General features: G+C 41.0%; 1 protein-coding gene across 1 annotated transcript in view; it reads right to left on the reverse strand.

The window, feature by feature from the left end:
- Positions 1–26,033, reverse strand: part of MED23 (mediator complex subunit 23) — a 170,293-nt gene that overhangs the window by 124,437 nt on the left and 19,823 nt on the right. The window contains 6 exon segments of the mRNA XM_082252280.1: positions 1,720–1,737; positions 2,242–2,337; positions 4,690–4,802; positions 14,254–14,323; positions 17,526–17,627; positions 18,892–18,990. Coding sequence (XP_082108406.1) covers positions 1,720–1,737; positions 2,242–2,337; positions 4,690–4,802; positions 14,254–14,323; positions 17,526–17,627; positions 18,892–18,990 — 498 coding nt within the window.

A 26,033-nucleotide genomic window follows, 5' to 3' on the forward strand; every position in this document is an offset into this window, starting at 1 on the left:
TTCAGAAAGCAGGGGGCAGGGAGCTAAAGTTACACTCCGCAGAACTCAGAGCTGATTGGAGGGAAGGGGCACACCCCATTTACACAGCACACAAGAACAGAGCTAAAGCCCGTCAATCACAAGCTGTGTGCTGGAGGTCTTTCTCTGTCACCTTTTTTCGCTTAGTGTGAAAAAATCTTGTCATAAGTGCAGATAGCAAAGGAATTAGGCAGCAGACAGAAATTACACTTAGTGCTCTGAATTGAGACAAGTACACACTATGGAGGGATAGGCTTTGTTCAGATTTCATATTTGAGGTGTACAACCATGTTAAGGGTGTTAAACCCTTAACAATAAACTAAAATTAAGATCATAGGGAGTATAGAAGTGTTTTTTACTGGCTTGGGCTCCTTTCACATGGGTGGTGCGACCGACGGAGTCTGTTCTGCTCAGCGGGGGTTACAGCTCAGTCTCCGCTCTGTGTGCAGAGATGGAGCTGTCAGATCCCCGCTCTCCTCTATGGGGAGATCGGATGAGAACGAACCGCCTGTCCGCTCTCATCCGATTCTCCAGATGGATGGAAAATAGGGTTTACATCCGTCCAGATTTCACGGACAGGATCGGATCGGATAGCAGCGGGTGTCAGCGTAGAGGCTGCATGGAGCATCCAATCCGGTACGCCTGAAAAATTGACAGGCGGATCGGAAAGCCCATGTGAAAGGGGCCTAGCTGTAGGCAAGAACTTTTTCTTACAAAATTGACATCTTCCCATAGGGGGACAGACAGCAATTGAAACCTGATAAATACTTTAACCCTTCTTCAATGTAATAAAAAAACAAAAAAAAAAAACAAACAAACAATCCAGTTATCAGCTCAAGAAGGAAAAAATCTTCCAACAGGGGACACAGACAACACTAAAGCCCAACCAAGATTCTAAACCCCACATCCTTTATCCAAAATAAATGCCTAGATCCACAGGGTGCCAAGCACATATGGTCAAATTTCCAGGGTATTTTTGGAATCCTCTTGCAAACAGTTACTAATTTCCTCACGCTGTACTTGCGGTGTTTACTAAATAAAATGCATATTCCAAGCACACCAGTGTTAAATTTATCAAACCAGTTGATTCCTATCTTTGGATTAATAATGAAAAAGAGCTAAAAATAATTTTTCATGTCTTATCACATTAGGATTCATTTTAGGTACTGAGTAGCAAATGTTCCTTTTTTTTTTTAAATACCATCTCAGCAAAGAAATGCAAAAGGCATAGGAAAGAACCATGGCATTATATACATTTCATAAAATAAAGCTACATTTATGCAATATGAAACTTTGCTGAGAAGATTACAAAAAAATAAAGAATAACTCAAGAAAAACAAGCTACCAAAATAGGTAAAGATTAAGTAAAGGGAAGATAGGAAAGATATAATGATACTAGGCAGTACTGTAGACCTGTCACAAAGTTTGTCGATACTGAGTTCTATTCAGTCTCACAAACCCGCAAAAAATTTTTTGATGAACTATATACATTACAGAATGTTTCAGAATCTCCTTTTAGTGTTAAAGTACATTTAAACAGATGTTAAAAAGGTGTCTGTCTGTACATAAAGAATTGGCATGTTGCGGCCTGGCCAATTTCAAGCCCTAACCATGACTGGGTGTATGTTAGGTGGGAATAGTGGCTACAAAGCAGCCGGCAGTACTGTTAGTCACAATACAAGAAGAAGGTTGTGAACATACCTGAGCAATGTTCAAGGTCTAGAGCATTGGAGGATGGGCAGGACAAGACAGAACAAAAATAAAGGAAGAAAAAAAAGAAAAGACAAAACAGTGACTATGAGGCCTGCCTCAAGACGCCCAGAGTCAGAGAATACCCACCAATGGTGTATGAAGGGATTCCATCAATATGTTTAGTTAGTGCTTGGTTAGAAAATCATTAGGGGAGGAAGGTGGCATTATTTTGTGGTCATTTAGTGGTGCATTAGGCTGGCAAAGGGCTCTCTTGAGACTGGCCTTATAGGAAGGGGAAAGCAATGCAAACAAAAAGTTGTTTTTTCAACTATTTATTCCACCTAAATCCCCAGGCAAAGTCCCAGAAAGAAAGGGAAAAAAAAAGGGAATAGAATTCAAGGCTCTCATAAGATAATAAAATAAATATGAGGGACTAATATTTTAACTGTTTTGTTCAGTCTGCTATAGCAAATAAAAAAAGTAAGGGATAGAGGAAGATTTGCAGAGAAAGGTCTAGGTGTATTGTCATACCGCCTTATTTAGTCCCAACATGTTGCACACCATATCCCGGGAGTAGGGCTGCTCCAGCACATATCTCAATAGTGCAGTTTGTGGCTCAAATAGGTCCTATGGGAAAAGAGAAAAACAAAATGCAAAAATGTATACCAAGCAGCGGAAAATTGCAAGGCAAGTAGGTGGTAAACCAGACAAGTGGCTAACTCAGAATTAGAATATGACCTTTAAGATAGCTTATATTTTCTTGTTGGGTAGAGTAGTTTGGATTTTTATGGTACCTGAATAGCAGAGAATAGCATCATTTCCAACCTTGAACTCCAGTCTTGCAAAGGTATAACGACTCCTCTCCTATACTGAAAACGCTTAGCATGATTTCACTGCACACGCATAGCTTCCCATAATGTGCATCAGCAGCTGCAGCAAGTCAGATCGAGCCTGCATCATTTCCAGGCTGGAGGATGTGCAGCATCACCTTTTCTCCCTTGCCTTACTGTCCCTGGACCACCCCTTTATTTATCCGATTTCCATTATTTCAATCATGAAGGCTTAGTATCACATATGGACATTACCTTATGGTGGTCTTTATACAAATACAATCTACCTGGAAATATACAGTGACTTGAAAAGTATTCATACCCCTTAAAGTTTTTCAAATTTTGTCATGTTCCAACCAAAAAAAAAAAAAAAATTATATTATTGGGATTTTATGTGAGAGACCAAAACAAAAAGTGGCACATAATTGTGAAGTGGAAGGAAAAATGAAAAAATGGCTCACATTTTTTTTACAAATAAATATCTGAATAGTGTGGTGTGCATTTGTATTCAGCCCCCGAGTCAATACTTTTGTAGAACCGCAGCTGTAATTGCAGGGAAAGGCAAGTCTTTTAGGGTATGTCTCAACCAGCTTTGCACATCTAGAGAGTGACATTTGTGCCCATTCTTTTTTGCAAAATAGCTCAAGCTCTGTCAGATTGGAAGGAGAGAGTTTGTGAACAGCAATTTTCCAGTCTTTCCACAGACTCACAATTGGTTTTAGGTCTAAACTTTGAATGGGCCATTCTAACATGAATATGCTTTGATCTAAAACATTCCGTCATGGCTCTAGCTGTATGTTTAGGGTCGTTCTCCTGCTGGAAGTCTCCAGTCTTTTGCAGGTTAACAGCTTTTCTTCCAAGATTGGCCTGTATTTGGCTCCATCCATCTTTCCATCAACTCTGACCAGCTTCCCTGTCCCTGCTGAAGTAAAGCATCCCCACAACACGATGCTGCGGCCGCCATGTTTGACAGTGGGGATGGTGTGTTCAGAGTGATGTGCAGTGTTAGTTTTCCACGACACAGAGCATTTTTTTTTTAGGCCAAAAAAATTATTGTTGGTCTCATCTGACCAGAGCACCTTCTTCCACATGTTTGCTCGTGTCCCCCATATGTCTTCTCGCAAACTGCAAACAAATTCTTGAGCCTTTCTTTCAACAATGGCTTTCTTCTTGCCACTCTCCTATAAAAGGCCAGATTTGTGAAGTGCACATCTAATAGTTGTTCTGTGGAAAGATTCTCCCACCTGAGCTCTGCAGCTCCTCCAGAATTACCATGGGCCTCTTGGCTGCTTCTTTGATACTCTTCTTGCCCAGCCTGTCAGTTTAGGTGGGTGACCATATGTTGGTAGGTTTGCAGTTGTGCCATACTCTCTTCATTTTCAGATGATGGATTGAACAGTGCTCTGGTAGATGTTCAAAGCTTGGGATATTTTTTTATAACCTAATCCTGCTTTAAACTTCTCCACAACTTTATCCCTGACCTGTTTGTTGTGTTCCTTAGCCTTTATGATGCTGTTTGTTCACGAAGGTTCTCTAACAAACCTCTGAGGTCTTCACAGAACAGCTGAATTTATACTGAGATTAAATTACACACAGGTGGACTCCATTTACTAATTAGGGGACTTCTGAAGGCAATTGGTTCCACTAGATTTTAGTTAGAGGTATCAAAGTAAAAAGAGAGCTGAATACAAATTCACACTACACTTCTCAGATATTTGTAAACATTTATTATTTCCTTTCAATTCACAATTATGTGGCACTTTGTGTTTGTCGATCACATAAAATCCCAATAAAATACAATTACGTTTTTAGTTGTAACAGGACAAAATGTGGAAAATTTCTAGGGGTATTAATACTTTTTCAAGGCACCGTAAGTCATTAAACGCTCTTATGGGAAGCCCGGGAGATAACTCAACACAGGTATATATAGAAAAACAATCCTTTATTAGAAATGTAGTAGATTGGATTGTTTTTCTATATACATGTGTTGAGTTATCCTCTATCCTTTAACTTTTGTAAGCCAGCACATTTTAAAAGCTGGCTAAAATATGTGGAGTTCAGCTTTAATTGTGTTATAAACGTCCAACGAACTTTGGTTAAATTACGTCACTCAACTTATTTTTATAAATTACGGTCAGTGGCAACTTACCTTGTCATAGGGCAAATGCCCTTTCAAAGGAAAGCATAAGGTTAGTGGATCCAACTTCCAAGAATTACATATGGCTCCTGAATTGTTCACCACAGGAAGGAGACTACAGCGTCCTATAAAAAAGGTAACAAGTGTAGTCAGGTACAGTGTCAATTTTATTTTTTTTACAACATATTTAAAAAAGTAAAAAAAAAAAAAAAAAAAACAAACAGTGGCAGATTGTACACAATCATTGAGAAGGAGACCAGCAAGTGTTGGTAAACAGAAAAATCAGACCTTCTAGACAGGGCACACCACAGAATTTCAGAAAGAGAATGGAAAGAAATAAAGAAGAAAAAAAAAAAAACATTTGGATGGTAAGGTAGCCTATAGAGGAGTCTTTTTGCATTCAACCAGCAGGTTGAATAAAAGAAACTGACTCGTTCCCCTATCCACACATTGGATGTGGATGGAGGAATCCTCCCTGCTGAGCCTTTGTATTCTGACAGCGGAAGGACTTCCCCGCCATCAGCATACACTGATCAGCACTGCGGCCTATAGACGGTGGCACTGATCAAGTGTGATGAACAGGAGGCCAGGTTATTGTACAGAAGTTGATCAGTTAGATCGACTTCTGTACAACTTCTCGACCCATGTATGGCCCGTTTAGGACAACTCCCATGTATCAATTTCATCTGTGTGTGTACCTGTTTGTCAGGAGTTTAGCTTAACCCCTTCATTATGGAGGGTAAAGCAAATCTAAATGACTGAACATACAGATGAATTAAATCTTTTTATTTTCAGGACAGATAGGGCTTTCATTTGGTGGTAAATGGTAATGGATATCTCTTGATTTCTTTATTAATAAAAAATAACCCAAAGTAAATTTTCCTTCTCCTGATGGTCACAGCAATACCATGCATTGTGTATGTTATTTGTACATGTAGTAGTGCACATTATGCTTATTCTACCTAAAACACGCTGGCCCTGTCATTTGACCCTAACTCCAACCCTGACCTAGCCATTATTTATTTTTTTAAACCCATACATTCTGTGTTTAACTTTTGCCCCTAGCAAGGAGAAAAAGACACAAATGGGGGGGGGGGGGGGGGGGATTTACTAAAACTGGAGCACACGGAATCTGGTGCAATGGTGTATAGTAACCAGTCAGCTTGTTCAATTACGCTTTGACAATAAAACTAACTGGAAAGGTAAAAAGTAACTAATGCTAAACCTGCTCTCGGTCACATTCCAACCCGGTAAAGCAAAAAAGCGCAGTTCCTACCTATTCTGCAGATGATCCGGTCCAGTCCCAGCATCAGCGGCAGCTTTTGTGTGTTGGAGTGTGCAGGAGAGGCAGTGGACAATGGAAGCTCCATAGTGGCTCTATGGTTGAGGTTACTTCTCAGCCGTTGTTGGTCCTCTCCTGCACACACAAGCCACCGTTGGAGATCAGACTGGATCAGCTGCAGAATAGGCAAGTACAGCAATTTTTGCTTTACAGGTTAGATGGCTTAGATTTAGAATGTGGCAGAGGTCAGGTTTAGAGTAAGCTTGTTTTTTGCTTGAACTTCCACTTTATGAACGGATTGGTTACTAAGCACAGCTGCACCATATTCTGTCTGCTCCAGTTTTTGTAAACCCCCCCCCACTATATTTGTAACTGAACCACAATTCACACTGTACTTGTGGACTTCCGTCAGTATACGGCTTCCTCTCAGTCGTGAACATAGATATCAGATTTTCCAGCTGCCCCTAGCTGACAACTTTGCTTGTACTGGAATCTTCTTCTTTATTGAAAAACACACAGTTTTTATACAGCATGGATACCCCCCTCCTGATCAGATTACCATACACAGGTCAGGGGTTGCCGGATTACATTATAATATGCAGATGAAATTGCATACAGAATTATAACTAAAATATCTAAGGAAAAACCAACACAAACAGTATACTGTTTTCACTCAGCAACAAATAGATGACACTGATTCAATCAACCTGAGCCAATTAACTAGCAGCCTTTCCGGCCTCGAGCTCCTGCAATACAATGCACATTATCATCAGTGTAAACACTGAGAACCCACCGTAAACAATAGGTGAGCAAATCAGCATAATTTATAATGTGTGGAAGACAGGTGGTTGAGCTAATGATATTCGCATCTGCTAGGAGTCGGATTGTGAAGCCTTATTGGCAATAGGCAGCTAGGCCTCGAGTCCCAGAGTCTTCAAATATTCCTTGAGATATATTGTTGACAAATATTACTGTCCCATTTGAGTAATCCAAAATATATTCTGTGTCCATTAAGTCCTTTATTTTTCTTGGCCACCCTGTGTCCCTAAAAGACACAGGGTGACTTACACATAAGAGGGGCCTAGGGACCTGAGATGGGGATTTTCCAACCTCTCTAAAGGTTAAGCTGGGTTCCACAGGGCCCCCAAAGTGACACAATATCTTTTTCTCCATTTGAGAGGAGAAACAAGGCAAGGACCAGGCTGTGCAGTAATTGTTCACTGACAGTTTGGTAGACAACACACAAAAGTCATTCCCGTCACTGCTTTGAATGCAGCCGTTTTGGGAAAACCATGCATTCAATCTAGTGGATGTATCAGTTTCCTTATTTTTCACCTGGTATTCCATCCAGTAAGAGCCCATTCACACTAGCACGACTTGTGAGGCGACTTGTGTAGCCCCAGGTCGCTTGAGATAACAAAAGCAATGTTAATCAATCAGTGCCGTCTTAATTGGCACTACTGAAGTTGCTCCGACTTCAGAAAAGGGTCCTGTACTACTTTGAGACGACCTGTGATCCGACTGTCCCATATACTTCAATGGGAGTCGCCTCCTTATCTTAATTGACACGACTTGTTATCAGACTTTCCAGGAAGAAGAAAGAGATTAGCCAGGCATTCCCCACAGACAAAGTCGCCTGTCTCTTCAAAGTAGTGCCAAGTCTCTAAACAAGTCTCTAAACAAGTCTCTAAACAAGTCTCTAAACAAGTCTCTAAACAAGTCTCTAAACAAGTCTCTAAACAAGTCTCTAAACAAGTCTCTAAACAAGTCTCTAAACAAGTCTCTAAACAAGTCTCTAAACAAGTCTCTAAACAAGTCTCTTCAAGTCACGGGGCGACTTTCTGGTCGTGGTAGTGTGAACCGGCTCTAAGTCTGTTATTTTAACAAATTAAGTTGTTATCCATCTCCTATGGTGCTGCCAAAATTAAACAAATACTGGACGGAGGTTACATAGTTGGTGAGGTTGAAAAAAGACTTATGTCCATCCAGTTTAACCAATAATGGGTGTGCATGTGTGTTTACTGCTAACCATACAATGAATACCCCTGTTTGTTGTGGTCTTTAAGGTGCCCATCTAACAGTTTTTAAACTATCGATGCTCACTGCAAATACCACTGCTTGTGGAAGAGTATTCTACATCCTTACCGCTCTGAAAGTAAAGAATGTTTACTTTCTAACGAGTAACTTGCGCTCGTATTTCTGACACCCAAGTGCATTACCTTACATTTTTCAAAATTAAACCTCATCTGCCATGAAGCTGCCCAGCCCATTATTTTGTTAAGGTCTGCTTGTAACATTACAGCCCCATGTGTAGATGATATTGGCCTGCTTAGCTTGGTATTGTCTACAAATACCGAGATTGTGCTGGATATCCCATCCTCTAGGTCGTTTATGAATAAACAGGATTGGTCCCAGGACAGATCCTTGGGGGACCCCACTTTCCACACCTGCCCAATCCATGTACTCCCCATTTACCACCACCCTCTGGACTCACCCCTGGAGCCAGTTCTCAATCCAAGTACTCACCCTATGGTCCATACCTACGTATCTTAGTTTGTACAGTAAACGTTTGTGGGGAACTGTGTCAAATGCCTTTTCAAAGATACACATGTACAGGCCTTCCTTTATCTAGGGTGCAACGCACTTCTTCATAGATCGGTCTGGCAAGAACGATTTTTCATGAATCCATGCTGGTTACTACTAATACCATTTTTATTACTAAAGTCTTGTATATAGTCCCTTAGCATCCCCTACAAAATTTTGCAGACTACTGATTTTAGGCTGGCCAGCCTATAGTTCCCCAGGATATATCTCGCCTCTTTTTTTAATATTGGTACCACGTTGGCTTTTTTCCAATCTGCTGGCACCATACCCGTCTGTAGACTATCCATAAAGATCAAGAACAATGGTCTGGCTATCACCTGGCTCCTTAAAGAACCCTAGGGTGCAAGCCATCCGGTCCCGGTGATTTATTTATGTTAAGTTTTTCAAGTTTAGTTGCAAGTCTATCCTCCGTTAACCATGGGGGTACTTCCTGAGCCTGAGGTGTACTATTTTTAACATTACAAGCTGGGTTAGCGTAGTCCCCCAAATCTTTTGTGAAGAATTTATTTAGCACTTTCACATTCTCTCTGTGGCCAGATTCCCTTCATCGTCTTATGGGGCCAATGTGTTCTGGTCTTGCTTTCTTACTATTTATATACTATGCATTTTTATGTTGGAGTTTAGCCACCCAGAGTTTATTTTTTCTCTTTTAAACGTATTCCCCTTTAGAATGCAATGGCCAATCCCTTTATTTAGTATGTTCTTGAAGCACTCCCATTTTTCCTCCGTGTTCTTTGTTCCTAGGGTTCTATCCCACTTGATATTTTCTGGCAAAGAGTGAAGTTTAGGGAAGTTGGCTGTTTTAAAATTCAGTGTCCTTATATTACCCTTGTGTTTCCTATTTCTATGATTTATACTGAAACTAATTGACCTATGGTCACGGTTTCCCAAGTTGCCCTGTATTTCTAAATCTGTGATCAGACCAGTTTTGTTGGTAATCAGTAGGTCAAGTACCGCATTGTTTCTCGGTGCATTCACCGTCTGACCCATGAAATTGATCTGAAAAACATTAAGGAACTGCCGAGCCTTGGATGAATGCGCGGTTCCTTCTGCCCAGTCTATATCTGGATATCTAAAGTCCCCCATTATAATGACATTTCCCATCCTTGCTGCCATTCCAAGCTGTGATAGGAGGTCCGCCTCCCCCTCCTCCCTCTGGTTTGGGGGCCTATAGCATACGCCCAATATTACCCTTTGAAGAAGTTCTACCCATAGGGATTCTACCTCCTCCTTTGCGCCATTTGTGATGTCCCTCATATTTACCTGGACATTGTTAATATACAGACATACCCCTCCCCTTTTTCTACCTTCTCTATCTCTAAAATATAGGGAATACCCCTGAATGGTCGCCAGCCAGTCATGAGAGCTATCAAACCAAGTCTCTGAAATTCCCAAAAAATCTAAATCTTCCTCATACATTAGCAGCTCCAGCTCTCCCACCTTGTTGGCCAGACTTCTAAGATTGGTATACAAACCTCGTAATTTTGTCCAGTTGCATACTGTATCCTCGTTCAATGTTTTTAGGCAGCACTTGCGATTTGCCCCCCTACCCACCATGGGTTTAGGAACTGTGAGTAACCTACCGCTAATTCCCTCGTTACTGCCCGCTGAACCTTACTCCCCCGCTGGTTAATTCTACATCTGTACCCTCCCCCCCATCACCTAGTTTAAAAGCCCCTCTAACTTGTTGGCCATCTTCTCTCCCAAGTACGGCTGCACCCTCCCCATTTAGGTGCAAACTGTCCTTACTAAAGAGCCAGTAGCCGACTGAGAAGTCAGCCCAGTTCTCAAGGAACCCAAAACCCTCCTAACTACACCAGCTCCTCAGGTTGCAGGTACTATAAATGATTTGTTAGACACTAATCTCTCCACTGAGAAAAAACTGGAAGCTAGTTCACACAACAAAAAGGTCTTCTAGATAAGTTCCAGATTAATTTCTGCATGCGCAATTTTAATGATTTTTTGATGCATTACAGTGCACTTTCTTAATCCTGTCCAGGTATTTTTTTTTTCTTTTTTCCCTGTACTGGGGTCCGGAGCTTTTTTTGAGCATTCCAGTACAGTTCTGTGCAGGAAAAAACAGCAGGTTATTTTTTTCTGGAATGCACAGCGCTGCTGTGAACTATGCCAGTGGAGCCCATATAACCTACTTTTCATGCGGTTTTGATCCACTACCTGGATATATCATCACGTAATCGTACTTGATTTGGCACTTCAAGGCCACCTTGCCACAGTATAAGTGCAGTGGGCAGTCCTAAAGCAGTTAAATTGAAAAAAAAAAAATGGCAGCTTCTTGGTTGTAAGGGATAGGTGGGTTTAGTCTCACTTTAAGAATTGTTAGCTGGAGTTTGACTTTGCTAGTCAAGTTCTTCTAAATTTGTTATTGCAAGTAACAATACTCTCCATACAGGTTGACACGATTCCTGTTAAAGGGTGGCGTCATTGCTTCTCCAAACAGTGGTGACAAGAGAGGAAGTGCGGTATTGACTGAATCAACAGAAAAAGAAAAAAAAGCCTGAAAAATAAAAACCTACTCCGCAACCACATTTAAGAATTGGTAAACTGAAATATATAACAGTTTTAATTTATCATCAGAGGTACGGTATTTATATTATGGTGACAATTTACATTGTTACTTTTTATCATCATTTACATAATTCCCTGTCCTCAAGGAGTTTACAATCCAAAGTTTATTACTCACATTCATACATACACATACTAGGGCCAATTTAGACAGGAGTCAGTTAACCTACCAGCATGTATTTGGATTGTGGGAGGAAACCCACACAAGAACAGGGAGAACAAGCAAATTCCATGCAGGAAGTGCCATGGTTTGAATTCAAACCAATGACCGTAGTGCTGCCAAGCTAAAGTGCTAACAACTAAGCCACTGTGCTGCTTATTTTGGGGTTTATAGCATTTGTATCTCTACTTTTGTGGGGAAAATGCCAAACTAAGACATGAAGTAACTTCCTGATATGCAGTTAAAGGAAACATCCACAAGATGGCAACATCCCATAATGTAGGTAGCAAAGCCTTCAAAACATGTATTGGGACATCTAGCACTTAAAACTGTATGAAACAATTAAGGACAATTAAAGAGTAACTCCACTTTTGTTTAGGGAAAAAAAAAAAAAAACACACACATTCCCCCCTCCTATGTACATTACAAGGACTTTAACAAACTTTGTTGCAGATTCCTACTTTTTATTATTCTGAAGATTTCCCTATGTGTTTGTCTGTATCCATGTGGGAACATGAATCTAATGGGAGTGGTTTCATAATTATCAATCAGCTGCAGCACCTGCAGGACACTAATGAGGAAAGCTGCTGGGCCTGCAACCCTTTATACGCGATTTCCTATTGAGAATATCTCACCAAAAATGTGATTTTTGTTGCAGTGATGCCTGAAATTTGACTTGGGTAGACTTCTGGGAAAATCAGTGAGCCAATCACACAAGCATAAAATGATGTTTCTGGGGGGGGGGGGGGGTGTTCTGTACAGATTCTGCGTACAGAAAACCTTCAGGTAGTCATATTGCATTATATTTTACAGAAAAATACAGCGCTGCAGATTAAAAAGGAAAGGTAATTTTTATTAACATTCAATTACAATGACAAGTCGCAATTGTATACGCTTTATTTTGTCCCCATGAAAAGTGGAGTTACCCTTTAAGGAAATCAATGAGCAGATAACATACAAGCAATTTTAGTCTACCTCAGTTATTGTCTTGTTTGCACTAAGCGATACAAACAAAATGCTTAAAGTGGAGTTCCACCCATTTTTGGAACTTTAGATCTATGTAATCCCCTTTAAAATGGCTTTTAACCAATGGAAACTTTTTTTTTTTTGCTAGTAAATACCTTCATTTCTGCTTTATTCCTCCTCTTCTCACTTCCGGGTCCGATCGGCGATGATGTCATTCGGCGATTCGCAGTGTCTGCTGGGATGTATTCTATTCCAGAAATCTCGCAGTAGCTGAGCTGTACTGAGCCGTGCCTGCTCCGCCTCCTCTCATTGAGTTGTATTGTATGCAATGTATTAAGGCCGTTCTCTGCCTCCGCCCCGCCTCGAGTTGTATTGCATACAATACAACTCAATGAGAGGAGGCGGGGCGGAGGCGGGGTAGAGAACGGCCTTAATACATTCATACAATACAACTCAATAAGAGGAGGCGGGGCGGAGGCGGGGCAGAGAACGGCCTTAATACATTGCATACAATACAACTCAATGAGAGGAGGTGGGACGGAGGCGGGGCAGAGAACGGCCTTAATACATTCATACAATACAATTCAATGAGAGGAGGCGGGGCGGAGGCGGGGCAGGCACGGCTCAGTACAGCTCAGCTACTGCGAGATTTCTGGAATAGAATACATCCCAGCAGACACTGCGAATCGCCGAATGACGTCATCGCCGATCGGACCCGGAAGTGAGGAGAGGAGGAATAAAGCAGAAATTAAGGTATTTACTAGCAAAAAAAAAAAAAAAAGTTTCCATTGGTAAAAGCCGTTTTAAAGGGGATTACATAGATCTATGTATTCCAACCTATTAAAAATGGGTGGAACTCCGCTTTAAGATTTACGGTTTAAACGGTTGTATATAGGTTTAAAGTAACATAATTAAAGTGAGCCTGAATTCTAAAAGTAAAGATTTTCTGTATTTTAGGGAACATCTAGAAATGTTAATTATGCCCAAGTACTTTGAATATTGTATCTTTATTGAGTCGATCCTGAAAATAAAAATCAGTTTACTTCCTGGTATGTGAGGATGCGTTATATCTGTTGTGTGAGTTGTAAGACACCGTTTACTCTGACCGCTAGTCTTAGGATATTTGAGGTGAGATTTAAGCTGGTCATACATGGTCCCACATTCAGCAGGGACTGGCAAAGATTTTATCTATGTATGGGCATCTCCTTGCCCCTCCCTCCTGTTGAGTGGCCCCATAGCAAGTAGCTTGCTATGGGGGCACCTGAGCCGAGTCTCAGCTCCCTGTGTCTATTCAGACACAGAGACGCGTTTCTGCCATGCCCCCTCTCTCCCCTCTAACTTACTTTGATTGACAGCAGCGGGAGCCTATGGCACCACTGCTGTGTCTCAGCCAATCAGCAGGAGCCGGCCAAGGAACTCGTGGACATCGCTGGAGGAAGATGGGGCGCAGATAAGTACTAGGGTTCCTCCTTTTTACATCAGATCCCAATCCACTCTGTTTGGTGTATTCTGGGCTTTTCACCATCCGGTATCTGTATCCCATATTTACAAGTCAGCCACCTAGTCCTTTCTTCAAACTGAGCATTATTGAGTACATCCCATTGTCTATGAATGCAAGCCCTATGTCCAGTACAATTAGGATAACAGGAATTTTGACTTACCTGAAAACTCCTTATCTTGGAGTACAGTACATGACTCAGCTCCCTCCCCTCCTTACTAAAAAAAACTGGAGCCTCGCAAAATGGGTGGGATTATATATTGGTACATTCTACATGCAGCCCTAGCAAAAGATTTTGCCAATGTCAATTCAACTGAAGGTAGCAGCACATAACCCATGGTTTATAAATACAAGGCCTATGTCCTGAAGTTTAGTCAGAGATGAGGAATTTACATGTAAATACCGATTCAGATTTCCTATGAGGCGTTTGTTTATTAGCCTGTACAAACTTGAGAGCTACATGATTTTAATATTACTACTTACCACAGATTGAATTAATTCTTGCTGTGGGCCTGAAGCTATCCATAAAATCAGAAACTAAGTTTGCCAACAGCTAAACAAAAAAAGAAAAAACTCTGTTAAAACATGGAAGTAATACAGGCTCAGCTGCACAGGTGACATCAATCCTCTATACCAGTGGTCCTCAACCGTGGTCCTCAGGGCCCACTAACAGGCCAGGTTTTGCAAGATAACTGAAATACATCCCAGGTGATATAATTTGCTGCTCAGTGATTGCAGTACTCTAGTCTGCATCTCCCCAAGGTAATACATAAAATCTGGCCTGTTAGTGCGCCCTGAGGACTGGAGTTGAGGACCACTGCTCTATACCACAGGTGTAAAACACAAGGCCCGCAGGCCGAATGTGGCCCCCCAGGCTATTCCATGTGGCCCTTCACCTCTCCTGCACCCCCCTTGTCTCTTCCACCACCTTGTCTCTGTAGTTGGCAGAAGAGAGGATGGAACTCCTTTGCCAGATTCTGCACTCCTCTGTGCAGCTGCAGAAAGGCTTGTCTTTGCCCCCCCCTTCTCAGCAGTCTGTCCACAGAGAGGGCAGAACTCCTCTACAGATCCTGCATCTCTCTGTGCAGCCACAACACCACCTTGCCTCCCCTGGTCTCAGCATTTAGCAGACTCTGGAAGCTGACCCCAGCCCTCTTCTGGTTCTCCTCCAGACCCTGCACTTCTTCCCAGATCCACCCACATCTTCTTCCTGGCAGCAGCACAAGGTAAGGGTGTGCAATGTGATGTAAGGAAGGGCGGGGGGCTCTTGAAATCTCATGAAAAGGTAAGGTGTAAGGGGGCGTGGGTTGCTCTGGACATCTAATCTAACAGATATAACTGGCTCTTTGAGGGCAACCATAATGCTGATTTGGCCGGCGATGAAATTGAGTTTGACATCCCTGCTGTATACTAAGCCATTTTACAACTTGGCTGGTAATTACCTTGCAATACTAGCTATATCATGTCCTGGATAAAGAAGAATCTTCACAGACATATTGGCAGGTAACGTATTTTCAGCATGTTGATTTCCATGGGCTGCACATGAAGTGACTGATATAATGTAATATCACTCACTAGTATAGGATTAAAAATGGCTGTTTAGCCTCAAGATAAACAAATGAAGTTAAATTCACAAAGCTGTTTCTTGTTTGGTCAGATTTCCTTTATTCAGCCCCTTACGTGGATTATATGTCTGAAGGTTCAATTTACAACAATGAACAATAAGTTTTAATTAGTCTGCTCTGTGAACTGTTCATTCTGGAGAACAGTTAACATAGCTAGAGGATACCTGGCATTCCCACTGACTTTTATTACAGGCATCAGGAAGTGTCCACAGGCTTCAAAATTTCCCAAACATTGCTTGCAGAGTCCAAGTCAAAGCAAAGTCGGGCAAAGCAATGCAAACGGTTTCCAATGGTAAGGAGAACTAATAAGCTTAAGCTATCTGCAAGATTAAGCAAAGCATTTTGGAAGCTTGTGACCAAGGGTCCTTTCACACCGGGCAGACCCCACCTGCGATCCGCTTGATCAGCAGGGGATCTCCCTGCTGATCCCTGTTTAACAGCTAGATGACAGGTTTGTGCCCGCTCCGCTTATACAGACACGGACACAGCCCGCTGTCCTCTATGGACAAATCGGATGTAAACGGACCTTCTGTCTGTTTACAACCAACTGCCATCTGATCCAATGGTTGGAAGGAGAATGATCCCCATCCATCTATTTTTTGCGGGGGAGATTAGATGTGGGCAGGTGTAAACAGACATGTCTGTTTACACCTATCGCTTCATAGAGGTTAATGGAGGTTTCCGATTGGGTCCGCCTAAAAACATGACAGGCAGACCCAATCAGAACGTTTGTATGAAAAGAAGCCCAACAACCCAAGAAAGTCTGGGTATGGTATGAGGCAGCATATGCTGTACAGATTGGGGTGGTTTGTGTGAAAAACATTTCCAGATAAATGGACGTATAGATTTTTGTGCTTTAAAAAAGGAACCCCGGCCAGGGGAAGAGTTGGCGAGTTCCCTGGACACCACACTACACTGGTTTATCATAGGGTTTTGTCCTACGTCAAAGATGGCTTGACGTCAAAAGGCAGCAAGTGTCTCTAAGAGAGAGCTGGGATAGTGCACTCCTATTTGTGAGGTCAACAGACTTGGCAGCATTATTGGGAGGCTGTTAGACAAACCCCAGAGTTTGCAGTCACCTGTGTTAGTAGCATGAAGTTTTTCCCTTGTGTAGGAAGATGCACGTTATTCTGATAAATGACTGATACTTGATAAATAGAGGGTGCACCTGCTCTGAAACCAATGCTTGATGAGTAAATTGTCTTATCTGCTCAGTGTTTGAAGCCAAACCTTATGCATTTTAAGGCTAGGTTCACACTTATGCGATGCGGGAACCACATCGATTCCTGTGCGGGTTCCAGCATTGCATCCGACTTACAGGCAGTTCACACTGCTCTCTGCGAACCACTGCAGTTGTCAATGTAAAGTAAATGACATCCCAAAAACCAGTTCGCAGTGCCAACTGTGAAATCAGACGGGAATCGGATCGCATGGAAACTTCTTTAGTATCTGTCATTATGTGGAAATGGTTTCAGGGTTACATGCAACAACTCCCAAACCTCTTCACACATATTCTCTTTTCATGACCAGAGGATATAGGCGTTATCTTAAGAAAGTGTCAATAGTGGCTAAACACTGTTCAACAATAAACAATGGATACTTGAAAACCAAGAATTCCTGACTGAACTTGTAGTGAGGTCACGGATTGAACTTTGACACTTGAGGCCTATTGCAAATTCCTTACATGTAATATGAAAAATATATGTCTATTTCGTATCATAGGCCTGACATCAACCCCCTTGATAAAGGTCGCCTATCTGCGTGGGGATGGCGTACATCTGAACGCAGTTGGTATAACACCCATGCAATCCGATTCCAGTGCAGAGTAAAAAAGAATCCTGCACTATTTTGGTCCGAATGCGATCCAATTGAATTTGTATTGCACAGACATCGCAAGTGATATGCACAGCAATGCGAATCACATGCAATGTCTGGCATCGCATAGTGTAAATGTTTACCAAATGCTTACTAAAGGGCTGAAACAAGAAAAAAATTACTGAACTAAAATAATTAAATACACAAAGGCATCTGCAATCAGATTATTTACTTCTTTAATATTCCATAATGTTAAATTCAACTGTTGATTTTTTGTAAAACTACTATTTGTTTCAATAATAAAAGAACACTTACCCAATGTGGAAGTTTCCCTTCTGGGTACAGTTTTCGAATTTCTGTTACAGCAAGGTATGCTGGGAGAAGACATGCATTTCGATCCAAGATATACGCTACAACCTACACATTAAAACAATATTTACATCTTTGTGCCAATGTATATACAGCAATTTGCTAATTTTATTTTTATTTTTTTTAAATCTTTTCAGTTCAGCAAATAAAAGCGAACTGTGTATGAATATTGCACAAGTTTGGGGCCTGTGTGCCACAGGACAAGACAGACAAAAAGAAAAACACAAAAAATGTTGTATCTGTAACCCATTGTTTCCTGTACCTCTGACTTTAGGTCACTGAAATAGCAGGAGAGGGGAAATCTCCCCACCGACAGATAATACCCGACAGATGTTCACATTTTTTTTTATTAGTTTTCTCTTAGGAGAGTCTTCACAAGAACAAGCACCCCTCTTTCACTGCACAACTATCACAGTACATATAAAAAGGGAAAAATTGCAAAAAATGGTCAGGCGGCCTAAATTTAAAAGTGGAGTGCAGGTCCTGGCAGAGAAAAGGGTTAAGAAGATAAAGAAAAAAGCCACACTTTAAAGAGAGCCCCTAAAGCTGTTAAAGCTAAACAGCATACATTTGCATTTGAAAAAGTTCATCCATAATCTTGGGTTTTCTTTGTCATAAGGAAGTGCCTAAGTAAAAAAAAATAAATGTAAAGTTAAGAGTACCTGTTAGGTTGGCCATAGATGGATGTGTTTTTATTTTTTTTCTCATTCAGCCAGTGGACTGAATGAAAAATAAAATAAATGATTTCTCAATCCCCAGAATCAAAGTGGACTAAGGAATCCTCCCTGCTGACACATTGCATTCTGACAGTGGGACAGGGACGCTCCACTGTCAGCATACACTGGTTAGCTGTTGCAGCTGCTCATCTAGAATGGAGTGAAATTCAGCCAGTTCCTGCTAAACTGGTCAAATTTCAATCCATGTATGGCCAGTTTAAAAGTCTCATCAGAATTTCCAAGAAAACTCAGAAGCTGCCAATTGTAATATCAGGAATAAAAAAAAAAAAATATCGCAGAATGAGTTTTTATTTATTGCATGCAATATTAATTATATTGCAGTGATCCATGATGAGACATAAATAGTGTTGGGAACCTGAAGCCTTGATTTTAGATGTCCAATAAAAGATGTATGGAATCATGCTGTGCATATGACCCAATTGCTAAACAGACTAAACAGAGACACAACCATCTGAATCAAATTTAATAAATAAGGCAGACTACAGTAATACAATAATTTATAAACATATCAGCACATAAAGACAAACATAAAAACAGTTGTAGATATATCAATGTCTGGCACAGATAACCGTTACCTCTCTTGCTGCGAGAAGTTGCTGTACAACAGCAGAGCTCACAGTGTTGGGAATTGTGTGAATCTTCTCCAATATCACCTTCAATAGGTCTCTGACACCCTAAGAATAAAAGACGACAAAACAGAAAACCTTAGTATGCCAAACACGGATTAGATGGCTACAGACAGTTAATATATTGACTTGCAACAATTCTACCAAGGTAATTTTTGCTTGTTAAAAGAGTTCTATGGTCACAATTTTCTTGTTCCACAGGTTTATTGAATTTTACAAAGTAATAATAACAAATGACATTGAATCAGAGGTCAAGAGTAACGTAAATATTTCAAAGCGCAAAAGTAGAGAAAATGCACAAAAAAAAAAAAAAATAATATTATAACACATTTGATAGCAATTTAATAGGAATGGTACTGAGGCAATGCAAAAAAGTAGTGTAGTAAATACCCACAAAGGAGTAGAAATAAATAGAATGTAGTCAGTGTGAGACCACAAGATAGTGCCACGTCCCTAAAATATGAAGAATATGGAAAATCCCCTATGGGTGAGACTTTAAAGGCACCGAAGAATAGTAAATAGTATATGGGTAAAAGCAATTTTTTTTTTTTCATATAAATTAAAAAAAACACTAGTACATGAAAATATGTAGCAGCATATACAGATATGATACAAAAGAGAAGACATGGTGATACAAGTATATAGCACCATGAGATACAACGGGTGACATCACCCAACGCGTTTCGGAGCTGAAAAAAGCTCCATCAGCATTATAACTGAAGTGAACAACCTATATCAAAAGGTGATGTATAAACAAAATTCATGCTATAATTAAACGCAATACATAGACAAAGACCAAGGTCCCAGAGGGGTATGGAAGCACACCCTGCCCATCGGATAGAATATTATGTAAATTCACAAACACTAAAGTGTGCGAATAAACTGTGAGATCGCGGTGTATGGAGACACACCGCTCCTTGATGCTAGATTACATCCCCTGGGTTCGCTCTCTCTTTTGTCCCCAGTTTTCAAGATGACTCGGTTGGCGATCTCACAGTTTATTCTCACCCCTGATGAAGGAGCTTTTCCAGCCCCGAACCGCTTTGGGCGATTGAGGTCAACCAGTTGTATCTCATTGTGCTATATACTTGGTATCTCCATGTCTTCCCTTTTGTATCATATCTGTATGATTTTCATGTACTAGTGTTATTATGAATTTATATTACTAGAAAATTGCTTTTACCCATATACTATTTACTATTCTTTGTGCCATTAAAGTCCCACCCATAGGGGATTTTCTATATTCTACAAAGAAGTAGAAGAAAAACAATGAGCATCGATCAAACCATCATATACAAGTAGGGAAGGGAAAGTAGGGTTAGTGAAAATATAAATATGGTATCAGGGACAAAATGTAACGAGGGGATGGCTGGTTTAAGGTTTAACAGAGCATGTTGGGGCAAGAAGGGAATCAACAAATCCAAAATCTCCAAGAGGAGTTAAAACACTTGTAGCTAAATTTTTCTTAACTACAGGACACGTCCACCATTTATAAAGAAAAGTTCAAAGTTTTCCACACCCTCTAAACCATAGAAGTTCAGGGCTTAACAAATCCCAGGCACCAGGCTGCCACAGTGACCAGAAACCACGTCCCCGGTGCCCTGGGACCCAATCTTCTCCCCCAATCTTAGATTGGGACAATGGGTGGGGGACAGGAGAAGTGTCAGGAGGGGGGGAGAGCACAGAATGCCCACACCTCCTTACTTACTCCTTTAGTTCCAGCCTGTAAGATTGGAGGGGGGATTTGTGGAAGATTGTGCTAGTAGGGGCGAATATGGGGTGGGGTTATTTGTGCTGGAAAGGGTTTTTGGAGAGGGTTGTGCATTTACGCTAGGAGAGGGAATTTGGGGGGGGGGGGATTTGCGGGGTGAGGATTTATACTAGGAGGAGGGGGATTTACGCTAAGAGGGGGCTTTGAGGGAAAACTGGCTCCTAAATTCAAAGTTGTCAAGCTCTGTAGCAAATAATTCTTCGATTTTAAAACCTCAGCATTGTAATAATACAAACAAAAGCTAATCTTTACAGTCTAAATAAATCTTACTTGAATAATTCCAGGTCAGTGAGTTATCTGTACTTTCCCAACACAGGTTTCCATTGAACTGCCAATACCATGTAGGAAATATTGCCACTTTACTTGAATCACAAACACCACTACATTTATCGTATCTGAGTTTTGTATTCGCATTGTTTATTGTTTTGTCGATCATATTCAAGTTTTGTATACCACTGCAGATACTGTAGATTGCAAAAAACTGGCCTGGCAGGAATGACCTGGGCAGTACATGGACAAGCATAAGCAACTGGTTTTCCCAGATCACCAAATTCCTAGCAAAAGGCATTTGAAAGCAGTGTGCTGATTTGGTGCATTATTTTTTTCTTGGTAATAAAAACACGAAGCCGCAAACATAGATAAACTCTGACGCATAAAATTCAAAAACCTGGCACCCTGAAAACAGGACTTGAAACTCTCCTACGCACAAGCCGCTCTGCCCACTCCTCCTCTCCTCTGTCCGAATGGGTGCATAGAATACAGTTTTGTGACTGGACAATAGGAGTGTAGGGACTTGTATGTAGGAGACTCATAGGTCTCCTAGTATAGGGCATGCATAGTTTTTACCTTAATGCATTAAAGTAAAAACAACTTCCGCCTTTGGAAGTTACAGAAATACAGAAGTGTGAATTTTCAAGTGTACTTCTGATTGGCAAAGCTTATAAAATTGAAATCTGCTATCCCATTTGGACCTTTCCTGCAGGAATCAGTTCTACCAGGACCACCTGAGATCTACTGTCTTTTCAAGGCATAGTTGCAATTACAGGTTTCATTTCCAATATTACCTGCTGATGAAATTTGGCACTGAAACATTTGACTTTCCACAGACCTGCATGGAGCTTCCAATTGGGTAAGCCTTGAAAACTGACAGGGGACCCGACTGAAAGCCCATGTGAAAGAGGCCTAAGACAAGCCTGCTCTTGTGGAATCAGTCCCCTATGCAGTAATTTAAGCAGAGAGTTTTTACAAGTTAGATGTGAAAGATGGAAACCTCACATTGAAGCATGCACTAGTATACATCGCATACTAGCTTATGTAAAACTTAACCTTGGAACGAAGCTGTTCCAGCGGTGCCTGCACCCCGCTGACATTTTTCCCGGAGTTTCTTCCAGGTTTGTGGGCTCGGGTACTGTGTTTGGCTGGAGCCGCAATGACGTCACTCCCTCACATGCATGCGGGAGCAGCTGTTCACGGCATGGGGCTCATGAGAATGGCACCCGAGGCCGTCTTCAGAGCGCATGCGCCAGTGATGTCATTGGCTGTATGCCATAAAAATATCTCCTAAACGGTATATGGTTAGGAGATATTTACGCTACCTACAAGTAAGCCTTATTATAGGCTTACCTGTAGGTAAATGTTTGCAGAGGAAGTTTACTTCCTCTTTAAGCTGGCCATACATGGATAGAAAATTGTTGGAAATAACTTTTGTTTTTGATAAAGGTCTGATTGACTGTGTGTGAATGGCATCATTGTATCAAATTGTTTCCCACATATTATTCAATCGTTAATGGCATGAATGGTACATTTTTAGTTGATCAATGCACATGCGCTGAATGTTTTTTTAAACTATTTATGATCGAATTCCTTACTATGGTTTAGAAAATTGTTGGATTACACAACAAAAATCAGACATGACAGATCTTTCTTTCTGCATTTTTTGCATTTCTACGGTCAAACGATCGGGCTTATCAAACGATTTTCTATAGATGTATGGCCAGCTTTAGAATGATTTGGTCAAGCTTTTCAAAATCAAGATAAAATGTATTGCTTAGTGCACTTTATAAGCCATAATAAGCTTATTAAGACAACCAAGCACTACATATACAAAAGATGTTCATTTATGGAATATTGTAGCTGACCCAATGTGTATTAGTAAATGTATTATATATAACAATACATTAGCACATTAAGGGCTCATTTAAACTTGCTTCAACTTCAACACACATTAAAGCGCCTCCCACTACAACATGCTTTTTGATGTGTTTTTGATTCTTCAGTGCTAAATTTTCTCATGTTTTAACGAAGCTTGTCAAATGCCCTGTGCATGCATTGAGTTTCTATTTGTTTTAAAGGAGCCAATAGAGCCCCAGCCAGCAGATCCCCAGCTCATTAGTACCCTAATTCAGCATATCACCTGCTCAGTAGTACTTCTGGCCCTGCTAATCTCCCACTTAGAAGTAAACCTCAGCTCTGCTGGTCCCCCATTCAGTAGTAATCATCTCTGCCAATTCCCCACTCAGTAGTAATTCCCAGCTCTGTTGACCCTCTGGTTTGCAGTTCCTCCTCTCCCTCTATTTTGCTCCCACACTGTGCAGCACATGTGACATTGCTAGTTTCTCCTCATCGGGTCCCCCAGCTCTGCTGATCCTTTGCCACTCAGTCCTCCCTCTCTGGTTTCCACTCACCTTCTGCTATAGTGTTCCAAAGTTGCACACCATGTGTGCCATCTGCTCCACTCTCCACTCTGGACCCGCTCACCTTCCTGCTGCTCCACCAGATGCGACGTCTGCACCAGACACTCCCAGAATATATATACATGAACCGGAAGTGACTGCTTATGACGTCTTTCTGAGAGCTAGCGGTTGTGGTACAATATTGGAAGCAAGTCTTCCCAGAAGAATGGAGGCTGTTATGGCCACAAAGCGGGACGGGGTTAGTGGCAACATGCCTATGATTTAGAATGGGATGTCTAAAAAGCTTATCTAGGTATTATGGTCAGGTATCCACCAACCTTTATCTATATAGTATATGAGCTAGAAATATATATGTTAACCACTTAAGTCCCGGAAGATTTTACCCCCTTCCTGACCAGGCCCTATTTTGTGATTCGGCACTGCGTGAATTTAACGGACAATTGCGCGGTCGGGTGACGCTGTACCTAAACAAATTTGACGTCCTTTTTTCCCCACAAACAGAGCTTTCTTTTGGTGGTATTTGATCACCTGTGCGATTTTTTGATCATGCACTATAAACAAACAAATAGCGACCAATTTTGCAAAAATAACAATATTTTTCACATTTTTTTTATATGAAGTTCCCAAAAAAAATGTAAAAAAATCAAAATTTAACATTTTAGGCCAATTTGTTTTCTGCTACATATGTTTGGTAAAAAGAAAAGAAAAAAAAAAAAATCGCAATAAGCGTATTTTGATTGGTTTGCGCAAAAGTTATTGCGTTTACTAACTAAGGGAACGATTTTTGTCATTTTTATTTATTTTTTTTTTTTAATGAGTAATGGCGGCGATCTGCGTTTTTTTTTTTGCGGGACTGCGACATTGCGGCGGACAGATCGGACCCTTGACTGACATTTTTTACACTTTTGAGGTTACCAGTGACATTGCTACAGTAATCAGTGCTATACATATGCACTGTTACTGTAAAAATGACACTGGCAGGGAAGGGGCTACCTTTATTGGAGATGCAGGGGTTAAATGTGTCCCTAGGGGCGTGCTTCTGTTATGGGATGTGGCTGTTTGTGTAACTACAGAGATATACGATCCTACATAGCAGGACCATATGATCTCTGCACTTACACAAGGGAGAATGACAGACGGCTTTGTTTACATTAGCCGCCTGCCTTTCTCCCTCTGTACCGGACGATCGTGAGTGGCCGGCGGACATCGGGTCCGCCGGTCACACGCGCGGGGATCACAGTGAACGAGCGGCACACTTGCCCCCTATTGGCTCGCAGGCGAGTGACGTACCCATACGTCACTTTGCCTGCACGGAGCTGACCGCCGCAGTATATGTACTTGCGGCGGTCGGCAAGTGGTTAAGCATAACCTGTTATACAATGAAAAGGGATACAAAATGCACAGGATAGCATATTAAATATGTATATAAAAATTATGCATTTATTTCCAATACAGTATTTTTCTCAGTAGTATACATTTCCACAAAAGTCCATCAGTTGCTCTATTAGCTTTAAATTCACATGGAAAGGTTCGCCATTTGGTTTCCCAGTGCTTCCTGGGATCTCTCATACCTGCAATACCTCCAAAACACAGTAAAGCTAAAGCTGAATAAAAGCCTCCCAAAAGGCTGCAGGTCCTGCAAGCAAGCTTTGTCAGACTTCTATGGAAGCTTCCGAGATGCTCTGAAGCAAAAAAGCGACATTGGGTATAATTTTTGAAGCAAAGTAAATCAAAAGTGTAAACAGGACTGTAAGTTTACCATTTTACTTAGTGACAAGAACTTTGATTGGCATTCAGAGTACTTTAAAAAAGTGTGTCAGAAGCCACCAAGCCCTAAAAGTCGCATTTTTTCATCATGTAATAAAAGGCCATCCAACTAGATAAACAAACAGGCGGGTGCCTCTTTATAACTATACAGATATGTGAGATCAGAGTACAGTAAACATACCATCTTCTATCTCTCATATAGGGCTGCAATTCAGTCTGACATACTGAAAACCATACAATGGATCATGAATACATAATGCATGCCTCAACCAACAGCATGAAGCAGGCAGTTAGATCTTATAAATATATTTTTGTCTCCATAGGTTTTAAAAACGTGTGAAAGCCACCACTCTCTCTCATTTCCTTTTCAAAGAAAATGTTGTTGGGGACAGTAAATCCAACCATAGATTAATCGAATCTCAGCTGGTTTAGCAGGGATCAACTGAGATTCAATCCATCTATGGGCATACTGATGTACCCAAATCAATAAATCGATTAACTTGGGTACGACCAACATGTTGGATTTTTAGCATGCGAATATTATCAGTGTCTATAGCCACCAGCAGTAATCAATGTATTCTCCCGGAAGGGACGGCTCCCCCTGCCTGGATAACAAAATACATAGAGGGATTACCCCATCAATACTAACTGTGTTGATGGGGGAATGTAGTGATTTTCTTTACTATAACCTGTGGTTGCAGGAAAAGGAAAAACAAAAATAAATAAATAAATCACATCATCTATGGCCTGCTTAAGTCAGGCAAGTATCACAAACTGCAGTAAAACCTGACAGATGTTTTATTCCAGTCACATTCAATTAAAGTTTTGACTGAACATACATTTTAAAACAAAATAACAGA

Source organism: Pelophylax lessonae, assembly GCF_965119305.1.
Source record: "Pelophylax lessonae genome assembly, chromosome: 3".
NCBI classification, from domain to species: Eukaryota; Metazoa; Chordata; class Amphibia; order Anura; family Ranidae; genus Pelophylax; species Pelophylax lessonae.